Source organism: Nerophis ophidion, linkage group LG11 (assembly GCF_033978795.1).
Source record: "Nerophis ophidion isolate RoL-2023_Sa linkage group LG11, RoL_Noph_v1.0, whole genome shotgun sequence".
Classification (NCBI taxonomy): Eukaryota; Metazoa; Chordata; class Actinopteri; order Syngnathiformes; family Syngnathidae; genus Nerophis; species Nerophis ophidion.
Window position 1 is genome coordinate 68,150,659 of NC_084621.1, and position 24,553 is coordinate 68,175,211.

Below are 24,553 nucleotides of genomic sequence, written 5' to 3' on the forward strand. Positions count from 1 at the left end.
CTGGCAGTGGCAATAAGCTTAAATGTTTGTATTTACATTTTTGGAGTTGATTTTCATCAAATATGCTATTTAACTGCTACTGTTTAACAAGGACTGATTTAAATTGTGTTTGCACAACAAATGTTTTGGCGCTTTTGTTCATGTGGGAGAATATTCCAATAAAGGTGCACTACACACTACTTTTGAATTCATTATTGGGCTTTGCGTATACAATGCAGTTAATCGCGATTAATCGGAGAAATAGTGCGATTAACTTCGATTAAAAATTTTAATCGTTGCCAAGCCCTAGTAAAAACACATCCATCCATTTTCTACCACTTATTCATTTTGGGGTTGCTGGGGGCGCTGGAGCCTATGTCAGCTAATAGAAACACAGAGGTACGTTTTTTTCAATTTAAAGTAATGTTAAAAAACAGCATACATTTTACAGTAAAATTCTGGCGACTACGCCATTTCGTCCCATAAAATTACAGTGGTACTGTTTTTCAATGTACCTTAAAATTGTTGTAAAACAACAAAAAACACTAAAGTATTTTTACAGTAAAATTTTGGTGATAGAGTTGCCAGTTTTTTCCCGTAAGATATAGTTTTGTTTTGACAGGGTACATTAAAAAAAATCAAATGCAAAGGCTGTTACAAGCAGCCCTCTGAGGACTGTGATGTGGCCTTCAATAAAAACTAATTTGACACCCCTGCTATATAGTGTAGTGTTTGTTATATGCTAATCATTACTACACCATCATACTATACATCAACGTTACTCAACAAACGTCAACAAGCACAGAAAAATCAATTTTTTTAAAATCCACTTCTAAACCGGCATATTAAGGCTGTACAGTGCAAGCATTTCACTCGCACACACGCCCAAAAATATACAAATAAAAAGATGGCACACGTGCGAATACGGATTTCAATTCTTTGTTATACGCATTTTGCTATTAGAATACATCCATACAAAGCTCAAATGAGAGAAAGATTTGGGGAAACCATACAGGTGCTACATCAACCCTCAGCGCAGACGTGATCACATGTACACAGACTTTATCACCGTTCTCGTCACATGCTTGTTTAGCTGCTACAATCCAAGCTGCAGGTATATGCAGGTACGAAAGATGTTGAAAATGTTTATTTACATACCTTAATTTTTTCCAAGTGGTGCCTGTAACACAGCAGTAAAACGTCTGATCAAACAAAACAGAAGACATCGTCAGGGACCCAATAGCTATGGAAGCTCGCTCGCCAATCGGTAAACAAACTCGATAACTCTATGGTGACATTTTGGTAAATTTATGATACTGAAACAATACAAAAATAATACCATTTGCTAATGTTAACAACGCTAACTTGATTACATTACCAGTACATGTACAAATATGCATGTAAACACAAGTACAGATATCACACATGGGACGTTTAGCAAGTATGAATTGTTTTAGTTATATTGTAAAACTTACCAACGTTGCTTGGAGTGATGAATAACTTCCAGTTAGAACAGGGGTGCCCATTACGTCGATGGCGAGCTACCAGTCGACCGCGGGGGGTGTGTCAGTCGATCTCCAGCCAGGCTTTTAAAAAAAATAGACCTAAAAATGAGTGATCATCAATCTTCACCAAGACGTCACTTAAATGACATTCACGGTACCGGAGGGTCTTGTGAGATGACGCTGGCTGCTGCAAGATCATTGTTATGAAAATATGACCGAGAGGAAGTCGAGAAACACTTTTTATTTCAACAGACTCTCGCGCCGTACCTTCCGTCAAAACTCTAAAGGCCGACTGCACATTTCCTATCTTCACAATAAAAGCCCTGCTTCATGCTGCCTGCGCTAACTAAATACAGAGTCTCGGAAAACTGGCGTGCACAAGCGATCCCTCAGAAAGCTGGCGTGCACATCACTTGTGCACGCCAGCTTTCTGAGACTCTTATTTTGTTAGCGCAGGCAGCATGAAGCAGGGCTTTTATTGTGAAGATAGGAAATGTGCAGTCGGCCTTTAGAGTTTTGACGGAAGGGACGGCGCGAAAGTCTGTTGAAATAAAAAGTGTTTCTCGCCTTCCTCTCTGTCATTTTTTCATAATAATGAACTGGCAGCAGCCAGCGTCATCTCACAAGACCCTCGGGTGCCGTGAATGTCAATCAAGCAAGCTACGGAATTTGCCGCCAATGTTTTTCTTGTAAAGTGTATGGAAGCTGGATGAATTAGATGCCAAAAACCAACCACTTTCATGTGGTATTGTACAGAAAGGACAACTTTTTTTCTCCTCCATTTGAAAATGTGGGCGTTATCATCATTACTGTCTGATTCCAATCAATGCAAGTCATCAGAATCAGGTAATACACCAACTTATATTCTTGTCTTTGTGAAAGAAAGACATCTATATGTGTTACACATGCTTGTATTATCATTAAACACATTTAACTTGTTTACAAAAATGTCTCTTTCATAAATAAATAAATATAAATGATATATATAAATGAGGTAGATCCCCTCGAGTTGGTCAATTGAAAAGTAGCTCGCCTGCAGAAAAAGTGTGGGCACCCCTGAGTTAGAGAGTCCGCCCTGAAACTGGAAGTGAATTGTGAAGTGAAGTGAATTATATTTATATAGCGCTTTTTCTCAAGTGACTCAAAGCGCTTTACATAGTGACACCCAATATCGAAGTTACATTTAAACCAGTGTGGGTGGCACTGGGAGCAGGTGGGTAAAGTGTCTTGCCCAAGGACACAACGGCAGTAACTAGGAAGGCACAGGCGGGAATCGAACCTGCAACCCTCAAGTTGCTGGCACAGCCACTCTACCAACCGAGCTATGCCGCCCCCAAGGAAGGTTGTGAGTTCTACCAAAGACTATAAAAATGGGACCCATTGCCTCCCTGCTTGGCACTCAAGGGTTGGAATTGGGTGTTAAATCAGCAAAATGATTGCCAAGTGCGGCCACTGTGGAGCGCGGATTGACACACCTGCCTCCGTTTTGGGATTAGGACACTCACCTGTTGACAATCACCACCTAAAGGGCTTTATATGCCATCTGAAATGGCGCTGGGGCACTACTGAGCGCACACCTCAATGAATTACTATGTGTGTAACTACTCAGTTGAACTATCATCATACTCAGTGGCCTCATGGTTAGAGTGTCCGCCCTGAGATCGGTAGGTTGTGAGTTCAAACCCCGGCCGAGTCATACCAAAGACTATAACAATGGGACCCATTACCTCCCTGCTTGGCATTCAGCATCAAGGGTTGGAATTGGGGGTTAAATCACCAAATTGATTCCAAAGCGTGGCCACCGCTGCTGCTCACTGCTCCCCTCACCTCCCAGGGGGTGGACATGGGGACGGATCAAATGCAGAGGATAATTTCACCACACCTGGTGCGTGTGAGACTATCATTGGGACGTTAACTTAAAACGGAAGTATATTTTCCACCTGCAGTGAGCAAACTTGTCCAAAAGAAAGTGCAGCAGCACAAACCAATAACACACATTTTCAGTGTCCCTGCAGGTGTTCTAGGAAAACTTTTTTTTTTTTTTAATACAAAACATCATGACCGTGAGCGAAAAAAATACATAAATTAGCTGCACCATTTTATAAGCTGTAGGATACTAAGCGTGGGGGGAAAAGTGAAGGCTTTTAATTTGAAAAATAATTACAAAGGGGCTGTTTGCAACTTGCTCTGTTACATATTTGTCAGACTTAGCCCTGTCTTGGTTTAACTCTTATCTTACTGATAGGATGCAGTGTGTCTCCCATAACAATGTGACCTCGGACTACGTTAAGGTAACGTGTGGAGTTCCCCAGGGTTCGGTCCTTGGCCCTGCACCCTTCAGCATCTACATGCTGCCGCTAGGTGACATCATACGCAAATACGGTGTTAGCTTTCACTGTTATGCTGATGACACCCAACTCTACATGCCCCTAAAGCTGACCAACACGCCGGATTGTAGTCAGCTGGAGGCGTGTCTTAATGAAATTAAACAATGGATGTCCGCTAACTTTTTGCAGCTCAACGCCAAAAAAAACGGAAATGCTGATTATCGGTCCTGCTAGACACCGACCTCTATTTAATAATACAACTCTAACATTTGACAACCAAACAATTAAACAAGGCGACACGGTAAAGAATCTGGGTATTATCTTCGACCCAACTCTCTCCTTTGAGGCACACATTAAAAGCGTTACTAAAACGGCCTTCTTTCATCTCCGTAATATCGCTAAAATTCGCTCCATTTTGTCCACCAGCGACGCTGAGATCATTATCCATGCGTTTGTTACGTCTCGTCTCGATTACTGTAACGTATTATTTTCGGGTCTCCCCATGTCTAGCATTAAAAGATTACAGTTGGTACAAAATGCGGCTGCTAGACTTTTGACAAGAACAAGAAAGTTTGATCACATTACACCTGTACTGGCTCACCTGCACTGGCTTCCTGTGCACTTAAGATGTGACTTTAAGGTTTTACTACTTACGTTTAAAATACTACACGGTCTAGCTCCATCCTATCTTGCCGATTGTATTGTACCATATGTCCCGGCAAGAAATCTGCGTTCAAAAGACTCCGGCTTATTAGTGATTCCTAGAGCTCAAAAAAAGTCTGCGGGCTATCGAGCGTTTTCCGTTCGGGCTCCAGTACTCTGGAATGCCCTCCCGGTAACAGTTCGAGATGCCACCTCATTAGAAGCATTTAAGTCTCACCTTAAAACTCATTTGTATACTCAAGCCTTTAAATAGACTCCCGTTTTAGACCAGTTGATCTGCCGTTTCTTTTCTTTTTCTTCTATGTCCCACTCTCCCTTGTGGAGGGGGTCCGGTCCGATCCGGTGGCCATGTACTGCTTGCCTGTGTATCGGCTGGGGACATCTCTGCGCTGCTGATCCGCCTCCGCTTGGGATGGTTTCCTGATGGCTCCGCTGTGAACGGGAGTCTCGCTGCTGTGTTGGATCCGCTTTGGACTGGACTCTCGCGACTGTGTTGTATCCATTGTGGATTGAACTTTCACAGTATCATGTTAGACCCGCTCGACATCCATTGCTTTCCTCCTCTCCAAGGTTCTCATAGTCATCGTCACCGACGTCCCACTGGGTGTGAGTTTTCCTTGCCCTTATGTGGGCCTACCGAGGATGTCGTGGTGGTTTGTGCAGCCCTTTGAGACACTAGTGATTTAGGCCTATATAAGTAAACATTGATTGATTGATTTATATTTTAAACAAAAATATATATAAAAAAAAACACATGCTAGCTTATGTTACCATAGTATTTTTCTTAAAGTGTCTGTATTTTTCACAATTAGTAATTTTAGTAAATTATATTAAATTTGTTTCCTTTACACACATGTACGTGAACATACACAAAAGCAACTCAAGAGATGCAACTAACAGTTTGCAGTTACTGTACTTCTGAGAGTTGGCGTCCTCTGGGCATCACCACCTGTGCCTCCTGGGGACTCACTGCATCGACAGTCTATCAGTATCACTGGTCATTGTGAGTATAAATAACATATCTGTCATGTTATGTGACATGGAGGTAGTCTGTGTTTGAGGGTTGCAGCAGGCACAGTGTGTGTATGTATGTTGTTCAAGTGTTCATAGTAAAATGGTGTTATTTATTGCTCCTAATTTGTTTTCATTTATGGGCACATGTGCTCCTAGTGAATAAGCGAAGCATAAAACATAACATTTCCATGACAAACTTTACCTAGTTTGAAGATGATGTTAGCCACTCTGCACAACACAACTGGTATTCTTCTATTTCCAAAGTACACTGCACATGAAGACAAAAGAGTGCAAAGATGTTCATTTTGTTTATATTATTACTGTTACATTCATTAGAATGGAGCCACCGTTTTGATGTTAGCCCATTGTTTGGAGTAACACTAAAATTAATCCGACCAGAAACAATGGTGCTTTTACTATAATAGACCAATTAAGGCTCATTTGTAACTTCCTGTGATTAATTTTTAATGAATCTACTTATGGCCAATTTGACATTTGGGAGGTGAAATCTCATTTCTGTTGGCACTTTCAAATCAGACATAGCGTTAGGGACGCATTTAGTCGTGTCGTTTAATGAGTCCTTTATGTTATGTGAATTATAGGTTTGGATTAAATTTCATCTAGTTTTTCCAATCAAATGAAAACTAAATTGAGATTGTTTTTAAAAACACACGTACAATTTCATTTACATTAATCCATCAACGTTTTTAGTATTCTATTTGTTTTTGTTTTTTACCAATGGGCCTAAAAAAAAAGTACAGATTGATACAGTATATAGATAGTATTTTATTCATTCCTTCAGGAGACTTCCCTCAGGAACATTTTAATCTCAGCAGCAGTGTACAGAATTGGGATCGAATTTAAAAAGTAAATAATGGGGGTGTAAATGGAAATAAAATGGAAAATATTACAATAAGACTAAAAATCAAGGATAACAATAAAAATAATATAACAAGAGAATCTATGCAGTATTGAACATGTTATGAAAATGTATTGTACTGTTTTTTATTGCAGTTTATTTCAGTATTTTTATTGTTTTGCATCCCCTGTCATCCTAGTACCCCCTTGTAGTTTTTTAGTGTATTAGTCCTATAGATACATCAATAAAGTATAACAATAATAATGATAATAATAATAATAATAATAGTGTGTGAGTGTGAATGTTGTCTGTCTTTCTGTGTTGGGCCCTGCGATGAGGTGGCGACTTGTCCAGGGTGTACCCCGCCTTCCGCCCGATTATAGCTGAGATAGGCGCCAGCGCCCCCCGTGACCTCAAAAGGGAATAAGCGGTAGAAAATAGATGGATGGATAATAATAATAAAGATCAACCTCGCAATAAATCACCTAACCATAAAGGTGTGTCTTTTAAATGATAACAATATATATTTTGTACTATCCAGACTCAAGAAAATATGTTAACAAGGGCTGTGTCCTATGGAAAATTGACTTTAGGACATGTATTCACACATCCTCTGAATTGATTAAGGAAGTGGTCAGGTGACAGTGACAAGCCCAAGTAAAAGTAATGAGCACACAATTGAGGCTACATCGCCATCTAGTGCTTAAACTATGTATTACAAAAATATACACCAAAAATGTTACACAGCTTTAGATCAGTTTTTACTGTTCCCTAATTTGTGATAAAGCATACAAACAACTGAATCATTTATAGTCGATAGATGGGTTCCATCTTGTGATTTATGGTCATTTTTATCAATAATCCAGTGACTGTTAATCATCAGGCATTTTTTTCCATACATCATTTTATAATAATACAGACTACGTGTTAATTTGTCATATTTAATTCCCATAAAACTTGATACACACGCTGCAGCATTTCCACTGTCCACTTCTAACTTTAAAGATAGAAAACTAGTAAATAAATCCATCCATTTCCTATATAGCTTGTCCTCGTTAAGACTGTTTAGAGCAGGGGTGCCCACACTTTTTCTGCAGGCGAGCTACTTTTCAATTGACCAACTCGAGGGGATCTACCTCATTTATATATATCATTTATATTTATTTATTTATGAAAGAGACATTTTTGTAAACAAGTTAAATGTGTTTAATGATAATACAAGCATGTGTAACACATATAGATGTCTTTCTTTCACAAAGACAAGAATATAAGTTGGTGTATTACCTGATTCTGATGACTTGCATTGATTGGAATCAGACAGTAATGATGATAACGCCCACATTTTCAAATGGAGGAGAAAAAAAGTTGTCCTTTCTGTACAATACCACATGAAAGTGGTTGGTTTTTGGCATCTAATTCATCCAGCTTCCATACACTTTACAAGAAAAACATTGGCGGCAAATTCCGTAGCTTGCTTGATTGACATTCACGGCACCCGAGGGTCTTGTGAGATGACGCTGGCTGCTGCCAGTTCATTATTATGAAAAAATGACAGAGAGGAAGGCGAGAAACACTTTTTATTTCAACAGACTTTCCCTTCCGTCAAAACTCTAAAGGCCGACTGCACATTTCCTATCTTCACAATAAAAGCCCTGCTTCATGCTGCCTGCGCTAACAAAATAAGAGTCTCGGAAAGCTGGCGTGCACATCACTTGTGCACGCCAGCTTTCTGAGGGATCGCTTGTGCACGCCAGTTTTCCGAGACTCTGTATTTAGTTAGCGCAGGCAGCATGAAGCAGGGCTTTTATTGTGAAGATAGGAAATGTGCAGTCGGCCTTTAGAGTTTTGACGGAAGGTACGGCGCGAGAGTCTGTTGAAATAAAAAGTGTTTCTCGCCTTCCTCTCGGTCATATTTTCATAATAATGATCTTGCAGCAGCCAGCGTCATCTCACAAGACCCTCCGGTACCGTGAATGTCATTTAAGTGACGTCTTGGTGAAGATTGATGATCACTAATTTTTAGGTCTATTTTTTCTAAAAGCCTGGCTGGAGATGGACTGACACACCCCCCGCGGTCGACTGATAGCTCGTGATCGACGTAATGGGCACCCCTGGTTTAGAGTCTACAATGAAACCAACAGGTATGCTTTGGTCTGTAGGAGGAATACTACAAGAAAACCCATATCAGCACGGAGAGAACATGCAAACTTCACAGTCACAAAAAAGATCTACTAACACTTAAAAAGTAAAACACTTTATTTACAAATTGATATAAATACAGTCTTGTGTACTAACAAGTTTATTGGACTCCAATGTAAACAACTTTTAAAAACACCCTGTCTGGATTACCAATGAAAGCATTCAAATCAACTGTCCCCGATGACTATTTCTTTCACAATAGTGTAAAAAATAATCCTCTTTTAAAAAAGTGCACTGAACAGGCTGAGGGGTGGTCAGAGAACAGAGCGATACTTACAAGCAAACATGAACCAGACCGCACAAACATTCTCTGGGTAAATAAAGACTCGGACACGGACAGCCAGCCTCACATGGTCACCACGGCAACACACTATCTCCTCACAGAACGGGGACCTGCACAAAATGACACGAGACACAGAAGCAAATGTGAATAACTGCGTTGAATACAATAGCTCATTTACATTACACTCACCAGGATAGAGAAAATAAACTTATTTTGGTCACAATTAGGTGACCGAAATGTTACTAACTCCTTTTCCCATACAATGCAGTGTAATACTTCATCACAGCACACTGCAATAACACATTGGTAATTAATGCCTTTTGATAAGAGAATATACATCTTTTGCATTTTTCATTTAAGGTAATATATTAAGGGATCAAACATAAATTTCATATTTTTCTATCAGGTATTTTTCATTTGATCATTTATTAAGGGCAGTGCTGTCAAGCAATTAAACGAATGAGTGATTAATTAGGATTTTGAATTAATCTAATTAATTTTTTTATTAAGTTACTTAAAAGGCTGAGAAAAGCCCTCAACTTACAGTGGTTTAAAGCAGTGGTTCTCAACCTTTTTTCAGTGATGTACCCCCTGTGAACATTTTTTTAATTCAAGTACCCCCTAATCAGAGCAAAGCATTTTTGGTTGAAAAAAAGAGATAAAGGAGTAAAATACAGCACTATGTCATCATTTTCTGATTTATTAAATTGTATAACAGTGCAAAATATTGCTCATTTGTACTGTTTTTTTCTGAACTATTTGGAAAAAACAATATACAAATAACTAAAATCTTGTTGAAAAATAAACAAGTGATTCAATTACAAATAAAGATTTCTACACATAGAAGTAATCATCAACTTAAAGTTGGGATTGTAATAGAGATCCATCTGGATTCATCAACTTAATTCTAAACATTTCTTCACAAAAAAAGAAATCTCTGACATCAATATTTATGGAACATGTCCACAAAAAATCTAGCTGTCAACACTGAATATTGCATTGTTGCTTTTCTTATCACAGTTTATGAACTTACATTCATATTTTGTTGAAGTATTATTCAATAAATATATTCATTAAGGATTTTTGAATTGTTGCTATTTTTAGAATAATTTTGAAAAATCTCATGTACCCCTTGGCATACCTTCAAGTACCCCGTTTGAGAACCACTGGTTTAAAGTAATTTATTGTTTTAACTGACTTGAACGATGCAGTTTGTTTCATTTAGTAAAATTAAACATCACATCTATTAAAAGTGCTTCAGTTAACACATTTAAAAACATTAACAACACTTTTCTGAGCAATAAGTATTGAATGTTGAGCATGTTACTTTTCCTCTGCTTCAGTTCATTTGAAGTAAATAAACAGGCCCGTTTAAGAGAACACTTTTCAAAAAAAAAAAAAGGTTAATATATGTCATAATTACATGTTTGTGACATATAATTCCATGGTTCTCGCCCGGAAAAGGGTGGAGTGCCATCTCCGGGTTGGGGAGGAGACCCTGCCCCAAGTGGAGGAGTTCAAGTACCTAGGAGTCTTGTTCACGAGTGGGGGAAGAGTGGATCGTGAGATCGACAGGCGGATCGGTGCGGCGTCTTCAGTAATGCGGACGTTGTACCGATCTGTTGTGGTGAAGAAGGAGCTGAGCCGGAAGGCAAAGCTCTCAATTTACCGGTCGATCTACGTTCCCATCCTCACCTATGGTCATGAGCTTTGAGTCATGACCGAAAGGATAAGATCACGGGTACAAGCGGCCCAAATGAGTTTGGGTCTCTCCCTTAGAGATAGGGTGAGAAGCTCTGCCATCCGGCAGGAACTCAAAGTAAAGCCGCTGCTCCTCCACATCGAGAGGAACCAGATGAGGTGGTTCGGGCATCTGAACGCCTCCCTAGGGAGGTGTTTAGGGCACGTCCAGCTGGTAGGAGGCCATGGGGAAGACCCAGGACACGTTGGGAAGACTATGTCTCCCGGCTGGCCTGGGAACGCCTCGGGATCCCCCGGGAAGAGCTAGACGAAGTGGCTGGGGAGAGGGAAGTCTGGGTTTCCCTGCTTAGGCTGTTACCCCCGCGACCCGACCTCGGATAAGCGGAAGATGATGGATGGATGGATGGATGGATATTGTTTTAGTATTACCATCATCAAGCAAAAAAAAAACATTTTCTCAATACTTAGCTTTTAATATCTTCTAAGGAGGGTTTGTACTGCGGTACAAACAAAAAGGCCAGAACAGCTTTCTAAGTTTTGTTGGACATGCTTATGTGTATTTTTGTGATCATTTTATCACTGAATGATTATACGTGTGCTTTGTATTACCTGCTAACAAGGGAAGACTACAGAAAACAGCGAATGCATTTGGACTGTCGACTGATTGACTTGTCGATCGATTACTCAACATCTAAGTCCAGAGTATACAAAGTCACCAAAAAGGAATGGACAATGAAGGTGAAGGCAAAAGAGTGAGGAGCGTCCTGACCAGAATCTACATCCCTAGATTGATTGTTGTAAAATGTTTTTAATCACATTTTTTACTTTCAGGTGTCCATTATAGATTTGATTAATTAATTGATTATTGGCTCGGGTGTTATTCACTACAATAGGGCATTTTCCGCGCATGAATACTATGTCGCGTTACGCCGGTGGACGGAGAGGGGATGGGGTCTTAAAGGCCTACTGAAAGCCACTACTAGCGACCACGCAGTCTGATAGTTTATATATCAATGATGAAATATTAACATTGCAACACATGCCAATACGGCCGCTTTAGTTTACTAAATTACAATTTTAAATTTCCCGCGGAGTTTCAGGTTGAAAACGTTGCGGAATGATGACGCGTGTTTGTGACGTTATTGGTTGAGCGGACATTTTTAGCCCAGCACCATTTACGGCTAAAAGTCATTTATTTTCATCGCATAATTACACAGTATTTTGGACATCTGTGTTGCTGAATCTTTTGCAATGTGTTCAATTAATAATGGAGACGTCAAAGAAGAATGCTGTTGGTGGAAAGCGGTGGATTGCAGCTGCCTTTAGCAACCGAAACACAGCCGGTGTTTCTTTGTTTGTTGTGAAGCTTTAGCGAACATGGTTCTCTACCACATGTCAGTCAACCAGCAAGTTTTGGATGAGAAAATTGTGATATTAAGTCGAGACTTGTGCGGAGTTAGCGTCCTCCTGCAGCAGCTGTCAAAAAGGCAGCTGTGATCTTGGCTCCTCCATTGGCTTCTCTCAGATCACCGCAGCCCTCCGACTTTCAGGTATGACTTTATAATCTCACTAAAACACTATTAACACAATAAGCAGACAAGGGATTTTTCAGAATTATCCTAGTAAATGTGTCTAATAACATCTGAATCGCTCCCACTGCAGTCGCCTTTTCTTTTTTTTTCTAGTGCTTCACTCTAACTTTCCTCATCCACGAATCTTTCATCCTCGCTCAAATTAATGGGGAAATCGTCGCTTTCTCGGTCCGAATCGCTCTTCCTGCTGGTGGCTATGATTATAAACAATGTGAAGATGTGAGGAGCCCTACAACCCGTGACGTCACGCGCACATCGTCTGCTGCTTCCGGTACAGGCAAGGCTTTTTTATTAGCGACCAAAAGTTGCGAATTTTTAATCGATGTTCTTTACTAAATCCTTTCAGCAAAAAAATGCCAATATCGCAAAATGATGAAGTATGACACATAGAATGGACCTGCTATCCCCGTTTAAATAAGAAAATCTCATTTCAGTAGGCCTTTAAAAGATTGCATTCTGTGTGTGTGGACAAGGATAAGGTTAAGTCGGATATACCCTTATAACCTTAGTCGGTGTAGAAGCAACCTAAATCTAAACACAAAATCAAAGGCCTGCCTTCTATAAATGGAATGACTTTGTTAAAAATATTGTCCATACAAAATCACATTCATGTTGTATAGCTTACTTGAGGCATGTGGCGAAGACTCTTCGGGCATTGCGGTGCAGGAAGTGGATGGGGAAGCCTTTAAACGTGTGCCCGTCCGGGACTGCTCGCCGTACTGCATCCTGAAATTCCTCATTCCCACAGGAGATCCCGTTGCAGCGCTCCATCTCATAGGCTGATAACGCTGAGGACAACAGATAGGACAGGTTGTCGTCCCAGACTGTCGTAAGGTTCAAGTCCTGGAGGTAAAAAGGATGCATCAGTTCATCTGTGATTAAAAATGCGAATGTAGAAGTAAAATTCAATGGATTACTATACAAAAACTCTTATTTATCTAGAATTGGAAGAGTTTTTTAAAAAATTGTTTTTATAGACACCCAAATATCAAGTGTTCTGCATCGTTTACTGCTGCGCCAAGTTGTACCTTCCTGTACTCGGAGATCAGGTACCTCATCTCCAGCTCAAGCTGATTGCTGGCGGCAGAAGAAACGAGAGATGAGGAGCTGAGCGGAGGCAGAGGAGGCAGCGAGCTGGTGGCGCCAGAGTCACAAACAGACTTGAGAGCCTCCTCGCTCATGGCTTTCCACCGAGATGGGTTCTAAAAAGAGCGTTGGTACACAAGCGTAACTTTCTGAACTTGATTATTTTTCAGGAGCACTGCAACCTTTCTTTAACCATTTAGAATCACGGGCCTACCTGGAGGTCAAAGACACACAGCTCCACAGAGTCAGAGGGCTGACAATTGGCCAGGAAGCTCTGGTGGTTGAAGACGCAGCCCACCGTGCGATAGGGGTGTGAGGGTTTCGACTGGGAGGCCATGGGCGGGGCGTCGGGGTCTATGGTCTGATGAAGGTATCTGCCCATGCATTTGGAGTGATGTACATGTTTATTTAGTAACAGAAAGATACTGGTTAAAACTCACAAATAAAGAATCAATGCTTGGTCAACTCCACAAACAAGCCTGGAGGCGCATGTCGGGATCTACAAAACCCAAAACCAGTGAAGTTGGCACGTTTTGTAAATCGTAAATGAAAAGAGAATATATGATTTGCAAATCCTTTTCAACTTATATTCAATTGAATAGACTGCAAATACAAGATATTTCATGTTGAAACTGAGAAACTTATTTTTTTTTTTGCAAATAGTCATTAACTTATCATTTAATGGCAGCAACACATTGCAAAAAAATTGGCACAGGGGCATTTTTACCACTATGTTACATCCCCTTTCCTTTTAACAACACTCAGTAAAAGTTTTGGAACTGAAGAGACCAATTTTTTAAGCATTTCAGGTGGAATTATTTCCCATTCTTGCTTGATGTACAGCTTAAATTGTTCAACAGTCCGGGGTCTCCGTTATGGTATTTTACGCTTCATAATACACCACGCATTTTCAATGGGAGATATGTCTGGACTACAGGCGGGCCAGTCCAGTACACAAACTCTTTTACTATGAAGCCACGCTGTTGTAACACGTGCAGAATGTGGCTTGGCATTGTCTTGCTTTAAATAAGCAGGGGCGTCCATGAAAAAGACCTTGCTTGGATGGCAACATATGTTGCTGCAAAACCTGTATGTACCGTTCAGCATTAATGGTGCCTTCACAAATGTGTAAGTTACCCATGCCTTGGGCACTAATACACCCCCATACCATCACACATGTGTAAGTTACCCATGCCTTGGGCACTAATACACCCCCATACCATCACAGATGCTGGCTTTTGAACTTCGCGCCTATAACAATCCGGATGGTTGGTCCAGAGGACACGGCATCCAGTTTCCAAAAACAATTTTAAATGTGGACTCATCAGAACCACAGAAAACGTTTAGCTTTGCATCAGTCCATCTTAGATGAGCTTGGGCCCAGCGAAGCGGCGGCGTTTCTGGGTGTTGTTGACAAATGGCTTTCGCTTTGCATAGTAAAGTTTTAACTTGCACTTACAGATGTAGCGAAAAACTGTAGTTACTGACAGTGGTTTTCTGAAGTGTTCCTGAGGCCATGTGGTGATATCCTTTACATACTAATGTCAGTTTTTGATGAGGGATCGATGGTCGATGGTCATGTGAATTCAATGTTGGTTTTCGGCCTTACGCTTAAGTGCAATGATTTCCCCTGATTCTCTGAACCTTTTGATGTTTTTACGGACCATAGATGGCGAAATCTCTAAAATTCTTGCAATAGCTCGTTAGGAAATGTTGTTCTTAAACTGTTTGACATTTTCCTCATGCATTTGTTCACAAAGTAGTGACCCTCGGCCCTTTCTTGTTTGGGAATGACTGAGCATTTCATAGAAGCTGCTTTTATACCCAATCATGGCCCCAACCTGTTCCCAATTAGCCTGTTTACTTGTGGGATGTTCCAAAAAAGTGTTTGATGAGCATTAACGAGACTTTTTTGCCACTTGTGGCAGCTTTTTTGAAACATTTTGCAGGCACCAAATTCCAAACGAGCTAATATTTGCAAAAAATAACAAAAGTTTACCAGTTCGAACATTAAATATTTTGTCTGTGCAGTGTATACAATTGAATATAGCTTGAGAAGGATTTGCAAATCATTGTATTCTGTTTTATTTTTGGATGCTTCACTAGTTTGGGGTTTTGTATATATTGCTTCATGCTGCTAGGAGCCTTTTTCTCCTTAAAAGTCCTCCAAAGCATGCTAAATGGTCATTGATTGCCCACATGATGGCAGGAAAGTAGCAGCATGTAAATTGATTCTTAAAATGAATCAAAACCTCCCCCCGGCCAGATTCTTTTATAAAGTCATGACGTTTCGCGGTCCTATTGGAAGACATTGGCAGTCTGCACATGGCCCGCGGGCCGTAGTTTGGACATGTGTTCAAAGAGGTTGCTTTAGTTGAAATTTACTGGTAGCGAGCCATCACAAATAGATAAATAATATGTTGAATGTAAAAAATGTAGAGGAAACACTGTTCTCTAGATGAAGTCTGTGTTGTTTCTCAGTGTACCAACAAGACACAACACTGTTCAAAAATGCAAGAGCTGAATGCACTTATGTTGAGTTACTTTGCAAATTAGAAAGAAAAAAAAACAAACAAACCTGCGCGCAGTCAGGCTCTCCCAGAAAGTTACACTCCCGTCTGTACCTTGCGTGAGAACCCATGTGTGAGGTGTCCCCTTTGCTTTGGTCCCCACACACACATACGCGTCAAGGCCGAAACCCAACAAGAGGCTGCACAACAGGGTCGAGTGGTCCTCACAATCTCCCTATTGGACAGAAGAGAAATTAGGTAAACAAGTAGTATGCTAACCAGAAAGGCAGTCCACTCTTTTGGCCCCATACTGTAATCTTATATACAGTACATAATATTAAGTAAGGCTCAGCTGGGTCAATCATCGGTGCTGATATTTCTCATTTTGACTTCAATCAATCAATGTTTATTTATATAGCCCCAAATCACAAATGTCTCAAAGGACTGCACAAATCGTTACGACTACAACATCCTCGGAAGAACCCACAAAAGGGCAAGGAAAACTCACACCCAGTGGGCAGGGAGAATTCACATCCAGTGGGACGCCAGTGACAATGCTGACTATGAGAAACCTTGGAGAGGACCTCAGATGTGGGGTTACTTATAAGTAAGTCGCAATGACTTACTTATAAGTCATTGCGACTTATAAGTCGCAGTCTTCTCCACAGTCCAGCGGAGGGTGAGACCCGGCCAAACCAAAAAAATAAAAAATAATATATATATATATATATATATCTATATATATATATATTTTTTTATAGTTTGGCCAAGTCTCACCGGCCAAACTACGAAAAAAAACGCGACTTATAGTCCGAAAAATACGGTATATCGGAATCGGCATCTTTTTATTAGTGTCTGTCTTTTTAAAAAAATAATATTGATAATAAATAGTACTATTCACCTCTATTTTCACAGTTTATATAATCTAAAATGTAACAACCATCGCACAAATTCCTTTGTATTTGACATTAAATGTTTTGGTATAATTTTATTTCAAAAAATCAGTTTTCTTCTAAGTAATAGAAATTTATCAGAGCTGTTATCTATTTTATGGAGGAATTGAGTTAATCATAGAACTGGCACCCAATGTCATTAAAAAAGTATTGATTTTGAACACAGAATCGATTCTGAATCAAATTGTTACCCCCAAGAATTGAATCGAATCGTGTGGTGCCCAAAGATTCACAGCACGAGTGATCAGCCTGCTAACGATCTGTCAGCATCCACACTTGAGAATAAAATAATTTCATTAATCACAGTTGACATAATTAAGGGATACATTTTATTTCAGCCTGTATGTGTGGCAGGGGTACAAATTATTTCGGAGAGACAAAATCTCACACGACACCTGTCAGTCTGAGAGAAAACTGTCGGACAATAATCGCTGTTTAACTACCAAGTTATTTAACTTGAACTTTTTCTGTGTTGATTGAAAAATCACAAGCACAAAAAAATAAAATATTGTTTGATCAAGTGTTTACTGAAGTTGTTTTTTGATAAAAATATTTTTTTAAGTAGTAATATAGAGCGGTTCAAGACATAATAGAAGTGCATTATATAACCCTACATGAACTACGGGGTGTTAAATAATACATCATATTTCGGTTATACATTGGGAAACTATTACTTCATTAAATAATTTATTTAACTTTATAAGAAATGCAACTGTGCCAAGGAACTCCCAGCATCTTGTTTGTTTGTATTTACTTGTTTTAAATGAACATGCTTCAGGCTTTTAAAGAAAATTAAGTATTTGAGTTTGTAGTAGTCCATCCATCCATTTTCTACCGCTTATTCCCCTTTGGGGTCGCGGGGGGCGCTGGCGCCTATCTCAGCTACAATCGGGCAGAAGGCGGGGTACACCCTGGACAAGTCGCCACCTCATCGCAGGGCCAACACAGTATTATTCAAAATGTTGACACCAATACAATATTTTATTTTTACTGTAAATAATATATAAAGTGGGGTAGACTCCAGTTTGGAAGAGAAACGGTTGTAAGAAATGAATGAATGAGTACTTTTGATTCCGTAAACATCAAAATCCTTTGTACTTTCAAAATAACAGTAATGCTATTTGTTGGGCTGTAATTTAGGCTGAAATATGTAAGTAAAAAACTATATTATCAGAAAAGACAATAAAATGATGAAAAGTAATGCTAATATGGACGACACCATTTTGGAAAAAAATGAGGAAAATTGTATTTATCTTAAACAAACTCAAATCATGGCCGACAAGCACCACTTTGCAAGTGTTATGTTGTGTGTCTTGCAGGTGCTAACTGAGGAACAACAGGGAACATTTATCTTGTGGTGGTCTGTGAAACTAAACTTTGTTAGGTAATTCCTTGGTGATGGACAAAACATACGTGCAACGAAACAACTATTGTTATTTGTCGAGTGCACTAATCTATCTTCCTAATTTACATGTTGTAAACAAAAATAAAGGGTTATAGCAAATATCTGTGCAAAACTTTCCGCAATGGGATCAAGCATGCTTGACCAGTTAGATCTGGATTGTTACCTGGAGTTTTGTTAATTCATGTCAACAAAAGTGTTCAGTACCTACTGCAAATCCTTTTTCATAAATAGTGGCTGTTGGTCATATGTTGCTGCACTTACGGTGTCAGAATTGACACCTAAATGTTAAAATCTTGCCTTTACTTTTTTGAAAAAATAAACAGTATTTTTTCCCCAAAATTAAGTCTGAAGAAGATGAGTTTTCAAAAGCAAATGTTTCCAAAGTCTGGTCCAGGACAATTTGTGAGCACACAAGGTTGGTAATTTCTTGTATTTTAGTGATGTGATTTAGAAAAGTTAACATGGTAGGCGAGTGGTTCTCAACCTTTTTTCAGTGATGTACCCCCTGTGAACATTTTTTTTATTCAAGTACCCCCTAATCCGAGCAAAGCATTTTTGGTTGGAAAAAAGACATTAAGAAGTAAAATACAGCACTATGTTATCAGTTTCTGATTGATTAAATTGTATAACAGTGCAAAATATTGCTCATTTGTAGTGGTCTTTCTTGAACTATTTGGAAAAAAATACATAAAAATAACTAAAAACTTGTTGAAAAATAAACAAGTGATTCATAAAGATTTCTACACATCAACTTAAAGTGTCCTCTTTGGGGATTGTAATAGAGATCCAACTGGATTCATAAAATGAATTCTAAACATTTCTTCACAAAAAAAAAAATCTCTGACATCAATATTTATGGAACATGTCCACAAAAAATCTAGCTGTCAACACTGAACTAAACAGTTGCATTTCTTTTCACAGTTTATAACCTTACATTCATTTTTTGTGGAAGTATTATTCAATAAATATATTTATAAAGGATATTTGAATTGTTGCTATTTTTAGAATAATTAAAAAAAATCTCACGTAACCCCTTGGCAGACCTTCAAGTACCCCCAGGGGTACGGGTACCCCCATTTGAGAACCACTGTGGTAGGCTATAGGCTACAAGGAGCATGTTTAGACACTTCCTATTGAGAAATGCAATTTATCTTCCGTAATGGAGGTGATTGTTATTACCTTAGGGGAGCGGCTCCACAAATAATTCGCTGCTAGAGAAAATTTCAACTTTTACATGCAGAAAACCATGCAAAGTATATCAATTAAATGCAATATTAGCCAGAGGGGATCAGCATTTATGAGCTGCATTTTAAGAAAATCTACCTGTACTGATTGGTTGCTAATCGATCGGCACATCCCTATAAAGTCTAAAACACCGCATTTGTCAATATTAACAAGTATTAAAAAAAATAGTAGAATATTACTTAAAGACACAAAGGACCTAATTTACTAAGACCAAAATACCACGGCCTCGACAGCGTGTGCAAAAAAATTGATTGGCGTGTACTATGAGTGGCCGTGTTGCGTGTGATCTACTAAAACTGCATGTCCAATTGAAAAGTGGTGCAGACCGCCTTATTTAATAATAATAATAATAACAACTAATATTTATATCGCGCCTTTCTAAACACTCAAAGCACTCACAGAAGTAGGACTCAACATTCATTCACACCTGGTGGTGGTAAGCTACATCAATAGCCACAGCTGCCCTGGGGTAGACTGACGGAAGTGTTGCTGACAGTTCATTCAACATTCATTCACCAGTGTGAGCTGCACCGGGGGCAAAGGGTGAAGTGTCCTGCCCAAGGACACAACGGCAGCGATTTTTTTGGATGTCAATAGGTGGGAAGCGAACCTGCAACCCTCAGGTTTCTGGGCGCTCTACCCACTACGCCAGGGGTAGGGAACCTATAGCTCTAGAGCCAGATCTGGCTCTCGGATAAATCTGAGCTGACATTGCTTAACACGATAAGTAATGAATAAATCCACTTTTAATCACAGTGTTAAAAATAATGTTCAAGATATAAAACATTGTCAAGCATTTTTAATCCATCCATCCGTTTTCTACCGCACCTGTTCAAGAAGTTGCGTTAATGGTAAGAAGTTATTCATTTATTATTGGTTAGTGTGGGGCTTGCCCTCCTTGGGGTTCTGCAGACCATCAAGCACCGACATGAGAGCCTGTTTCTGGGTTACAATGTTGTTTTATTTTTCGATAAGTCTCTCAGTTACTTTCCAGCAATTGTCTTTTTCTCTTTCGTTTTCGCTCGCACTCTGGCTCCAGCCCCAACCCTGTCTCTCCTCCTGGCTGCTGCTTATAACAGAGCGACAGGTGATTAGATAACAAGGCCCAGGTGGGCCGTTTACGCACCTGTGGCTGATTTAAAGGCCGGTCCTGGCACACCCCAGATCACTGCAGGCCAGCAGGCCACGCCCCCTCCACAGTTAGCTTCAGAATAATAATGTTATTACAAAGAATAAGAGACCTATTATACTCTAGAAATGTTGGTCTTACTTAAAAATGCACGCGTTTAGTTGTGTTCAGTGTTAAATAAAATATTATATGGCTCTTACGGAAATAAATGTTAAAATATTTGGCTTTTTGGCTCTCTCAGCCAAAAAGGTTCCCGACCCCTGCACTACGCCATGCCGCCCCATGTTAATTAAATTATAGTTTTGAGGGCATTCAGGGCTTTTACCACGGAGATGATAATTTTCTGTAAAATTCATGTTCTCATGTTCCTACATGTGTGAACCAGCAGCACACATCTATAAACTGTAACACCTTTTCTGAATTGCAATTCAAACAACAGAAGCATATGCACATTGACACCTAATTCTGTCTGCAAGGCAGTGGATGGCGTCACCAGCGAATTTTCGCGTCTGGAACAAATGCAAGAAAATGCATAATGAAAGACATCTTTCCGTGCAGGGGATATATTATAGTAATATATTTGCTAAGAAAAACAAAAAACAACATTTAAAAAAAACAACGCCGGCACCAAAAACATGTATTAAATACATTTTAATCAGCCTCTTAAGTCATCCAGCAGCTATGAAATCATAAAAGGAAATTGCTGAATAGAAAATATGTGTAATATTTTTTAGTCCTGGCAGTCCAAATATGTAGATAAACACACAGGATTCTAAGTCCATCGCAGCAGGAGCACTTCTTTTCTCACAGTTGTGTGGTCTGTGCCCGGTATGCGCGTTCTTTTGACACGTGCAAAATAAAATGCAAAATAGTGCTCACAAAGAGGTGATGAATGTTGAGTGTTAATAAATCACATTGTGCTTGTTAAATAATTACATTTTCATCATCTCCTCCCACTATTGTGGGTGTTTGATGATCAACATATAGTTTGCATATTAATGAAGTGTGAAGTGAAGTGAATTATATTTATATAGCGCTTTTCTCTAGTGACTCAAAGCGCTTTACAAAGTGAAACCCAATATCTAAGTTACATTTAAACCAGTGTGGGTGGCACTGGGAGCAGGTGGGTAAAGTGTCTTGCCCAAGGACACAACGGCAGTGACTGGGATGGCGGAAGCGGGAATCGAACCTGCAACCCCCCACTCTACTAACCGAGCTATATCGCCCCATGAAAACACAGACGCAAAATGAATTGCACGCCTTATCCCGCTAACTTGAAAGACGGCACGTTTAGTAAATCGGCTTTGCATGTGCTATTAAATTATCAAGTTTTTTAGTACATGCAAACCTTTTGTAAATCAGGCCTAAAGTCTTCAAGGAAGTAGCATATTAGAAAATATCCCGTAACAAACGTGTCATGTGTTCATGAGTTAAATTTGATTATCTTTTTGGGGGCCACAAGCAAAACAATTACCACTCCACTTTAACTTAAAGACGGGAAAAGTAAACCAAGGGCAGTTAATAATAAATTTGTGACAATCTGTCACTTCATTTCTGTCAGTTTTTCGTGTTTTTGTATTTACTTCCTGTTCAGTGCTATTATTTTGTTGTATTTCCTGTTTTATTCACGGAGCACTGTTGTTTTTCTCTTTTCGTTGATTGGCAGCGGTTCACACCTGCTGGCAATCACACTAGTGTCTATTTATGTTTCACTCGAGCACTCCTCAGTGCTCGATGATAATATCATGTTGAGAACGTTACTTTGCACGACTGCTTTATTTTTATTTGTCTTCTTATGAGTTCCATATTAAATTCGTCTTACATTCACTCCTCTCTCCTGGATTCTTGCATCATCGGGGACACACGACTGCAGCCATGCGAGTTCCCAACAAAATTAGTGTTTTTCAAATCTACTAATGTTCACTACAAAAAAATGTATTTAAAGTGTGGATGATTTGTGCCGACATCGTCTGGGTATTGGCCAATAATCAAAGCTACTATTATCAAAAGTAAATAGTTTTTACCCCACCAGCCCCGGTAAAAACACGCCACAGCATTGTTAATTTTGTAAACCCAAAAAGTGTTATTCAAAACGAAATGTCCCCAATTTCGTGAAGACTCATTTCGACAAAAGTAGTACATAATTATGAACGTTACCTTCCCTCGACACAGGAAAGCCAGTAATGTGCACCACTGCTCATGCTTGTCTCCTCCTCCCACCACTGGGGCCTTTTCGTGTGCCAGGAGGCTGACGAAGCGGGCAGCCTGCCGAGGGCTCTCGAGCAGTCGGCCGGCCCGCAGGACCCGCACGTAGGAACACGCTGGCCTGTTGATGCCATTCTCATCCTGCGGATTAGACAGAAACAGAAAAAAAGCGCTAAAAATAATTCAACAGCAAATATTACACTTTTCCCTGAAAGTAATGACCGAACCTGTGCAAATATTTTGACCATTTTGGACTCGTTTGATGAGCGGATTTCTAGAAACTCCCTCCACCACTGTTTGGCATAAACCAGGAAGACCCTTTCCCTCTCTGCTGTCCTCTGCTTTTCTATTGTTCGCTGCGTACCAAACAGGAGATGCAACGTGATAGAATTTATAATAATAACAATGAATTAAAACAACTTGATGAGAAAAAAAGTATTTAAAGCATTGTTGATGTCCTCACCTGTGTGCTAACGATCTCGTGGCTCAGTGTCTCTGTGAGGGGAGGATACAGCTCAAGATCGATGGTTAAAACACCAGCCGGCAACTTGCATTCACTTCCTGGGGACACAACACATTCCTTAGATGGCTCCTAATTTAAAAATTGCTTCACGTTGTTTGCAAGGGTGTGAGACTACACGGCATCATCCTCTATAATATAATAAATACCACTGCGTAAACAAAACAGTAAACATGACGTGTGCTATAATAGATCAGGGTTGCAACGGTATTGTAGAAACCATGGTAAAGCAGTTGCAAAATCTTCACAATAATGCCGTGATGGTAGGGCTGGGCGATATGGAAAAGTATATCTAAATATATTTTTACCTAAATATATAACTCGATATATTTTTCGGGGAAATTATGCTTATAAAGATATTCATTTTTTAGCGATATTCAGGGAAATTGAAGTGAATGACAAATGTACTGTAAACCGTCTGTGGCACTTTAATTAACCCAGTTAGTAAAGATGGGTAATAACAGCACAAAAAGAAATTTTAAAGACCTACTGAAACCCACTACTACCCAGTCTGATAGTTTATATATCAATAATGAAATATTAACATTGCAACACATGCCAATACGGCCTTTTTAGTTTACTAAATTGCAATTTTAAATTTCCCGGGAGTTTCGTCTTGAAAACGTTGTGTAATGACGACGTGTACGCAAGACGTCACGGGTTTTTAGGAAGTATGAGCGCTAGGCACACACACAGCTAAATGTCGTCTGCTTTAACGGCATAATTAAACAATATTTTGGACATCTGTGTTGCTGAATCTTTTGCAATTTCTTCAATTAACATTGGAGAATTCGAAGTAGCAAGATGGAGTTGGGAAGCTTTAGCCTTTAGCCACACAAACACACGGGGATTCCTTGTTTAAAATTCCTGGAGGTGAAAATTCACTATGGAACATGAAACACGACAGAATGTCAACCAGCAGGTATCGGTGAGAAAATTTTGGTTAAAAAGTCGCTTCTTACCGGAGAAAAGCTGAGCTTGCCCCGTCCACAGCTGCCGTCGACTTCCCTGAGGCACTGCGCGTCAAGACATCCGTGGACGTACACCTCCGACTATCAGTTACTATTAAACTCACTAAAACACTAGCAACACAATAGAAAGATAAGGGATCTCCCAGAATTATCCTACTAAATGTGTCTAAAAACATCGGAACCCATCCCAATCGCAATTTATTTTTCTTTTCTTTTTTTTCTAGTCCGTCGCTATCAATATCCCCAAACATGAATCTTTCATCCTCGCTCAAATTAATGGGGAAATTGTCGTTTTCTCGGTCCGAATAGCACTTTTTGTTGGAGGCTCCCATTATAAACAATGTGAATATGTGAGGAGCCCCCACACTTGCGACGTCATCATCTGCGACTTCCGGTAGAGGCAGGGC

At 39.6% G+C, this 24,553-nt stretch overlaps 1 protein-coding gene across 3 annotated transcripts in view; it reads right to left on the reverse strand.

Annotated features, from left to right (window-relative positions):
- Nucleotides 1-8,585: 8,585 nt before the first annotated feature.
- Nucleotides 8,586-24,553, reverse strand: part of cep76 (centrosomal protein 76) — a 180,896-nt gene continuing 164,928 nt past the window's right edge. For 2 of the 3 annotated variants that reach the window (XM_061916566.1, XM_061916565.1), the window contains exons 7-14: nt 23,119-23,216; nt 22,883-23,011; nt 22,608-22,796; nt 15,787-15,953; nt 13,423-13,582; nt 13,151-13,324; nt 12,748-12,965; nt 8,586-8,939 (exon numbers count right to left, since the gene is read on the reverse strand). In XM_061916566.1, coding sequence (XP_061772550.1) covers nt 8,801-8,939; nt 12,748-12,965; nt 13,151-13,324; nt 13,423-13,582; nt 15,787-15,953; nt 22,608-22,796; nt 22,883-23,011; nt 23,119-23,216 — 1,274 coding nt within the window. In that variant the 3' untranslated portion in view covers nt 8,586-8,800. Of the gene's footprint in view, nt 8,940-12,747; nt 12,966-13,150; nt 13,325-13,422; nt 13,583-15,786; nt 15,954-22,607; nt 22,797-22,882; nt 23,012-23,118; nt 23,217-24,553 lie in introns of those variants that run through there. The other variant, XM_061916567.1, reaches the window with a different exon arrangement.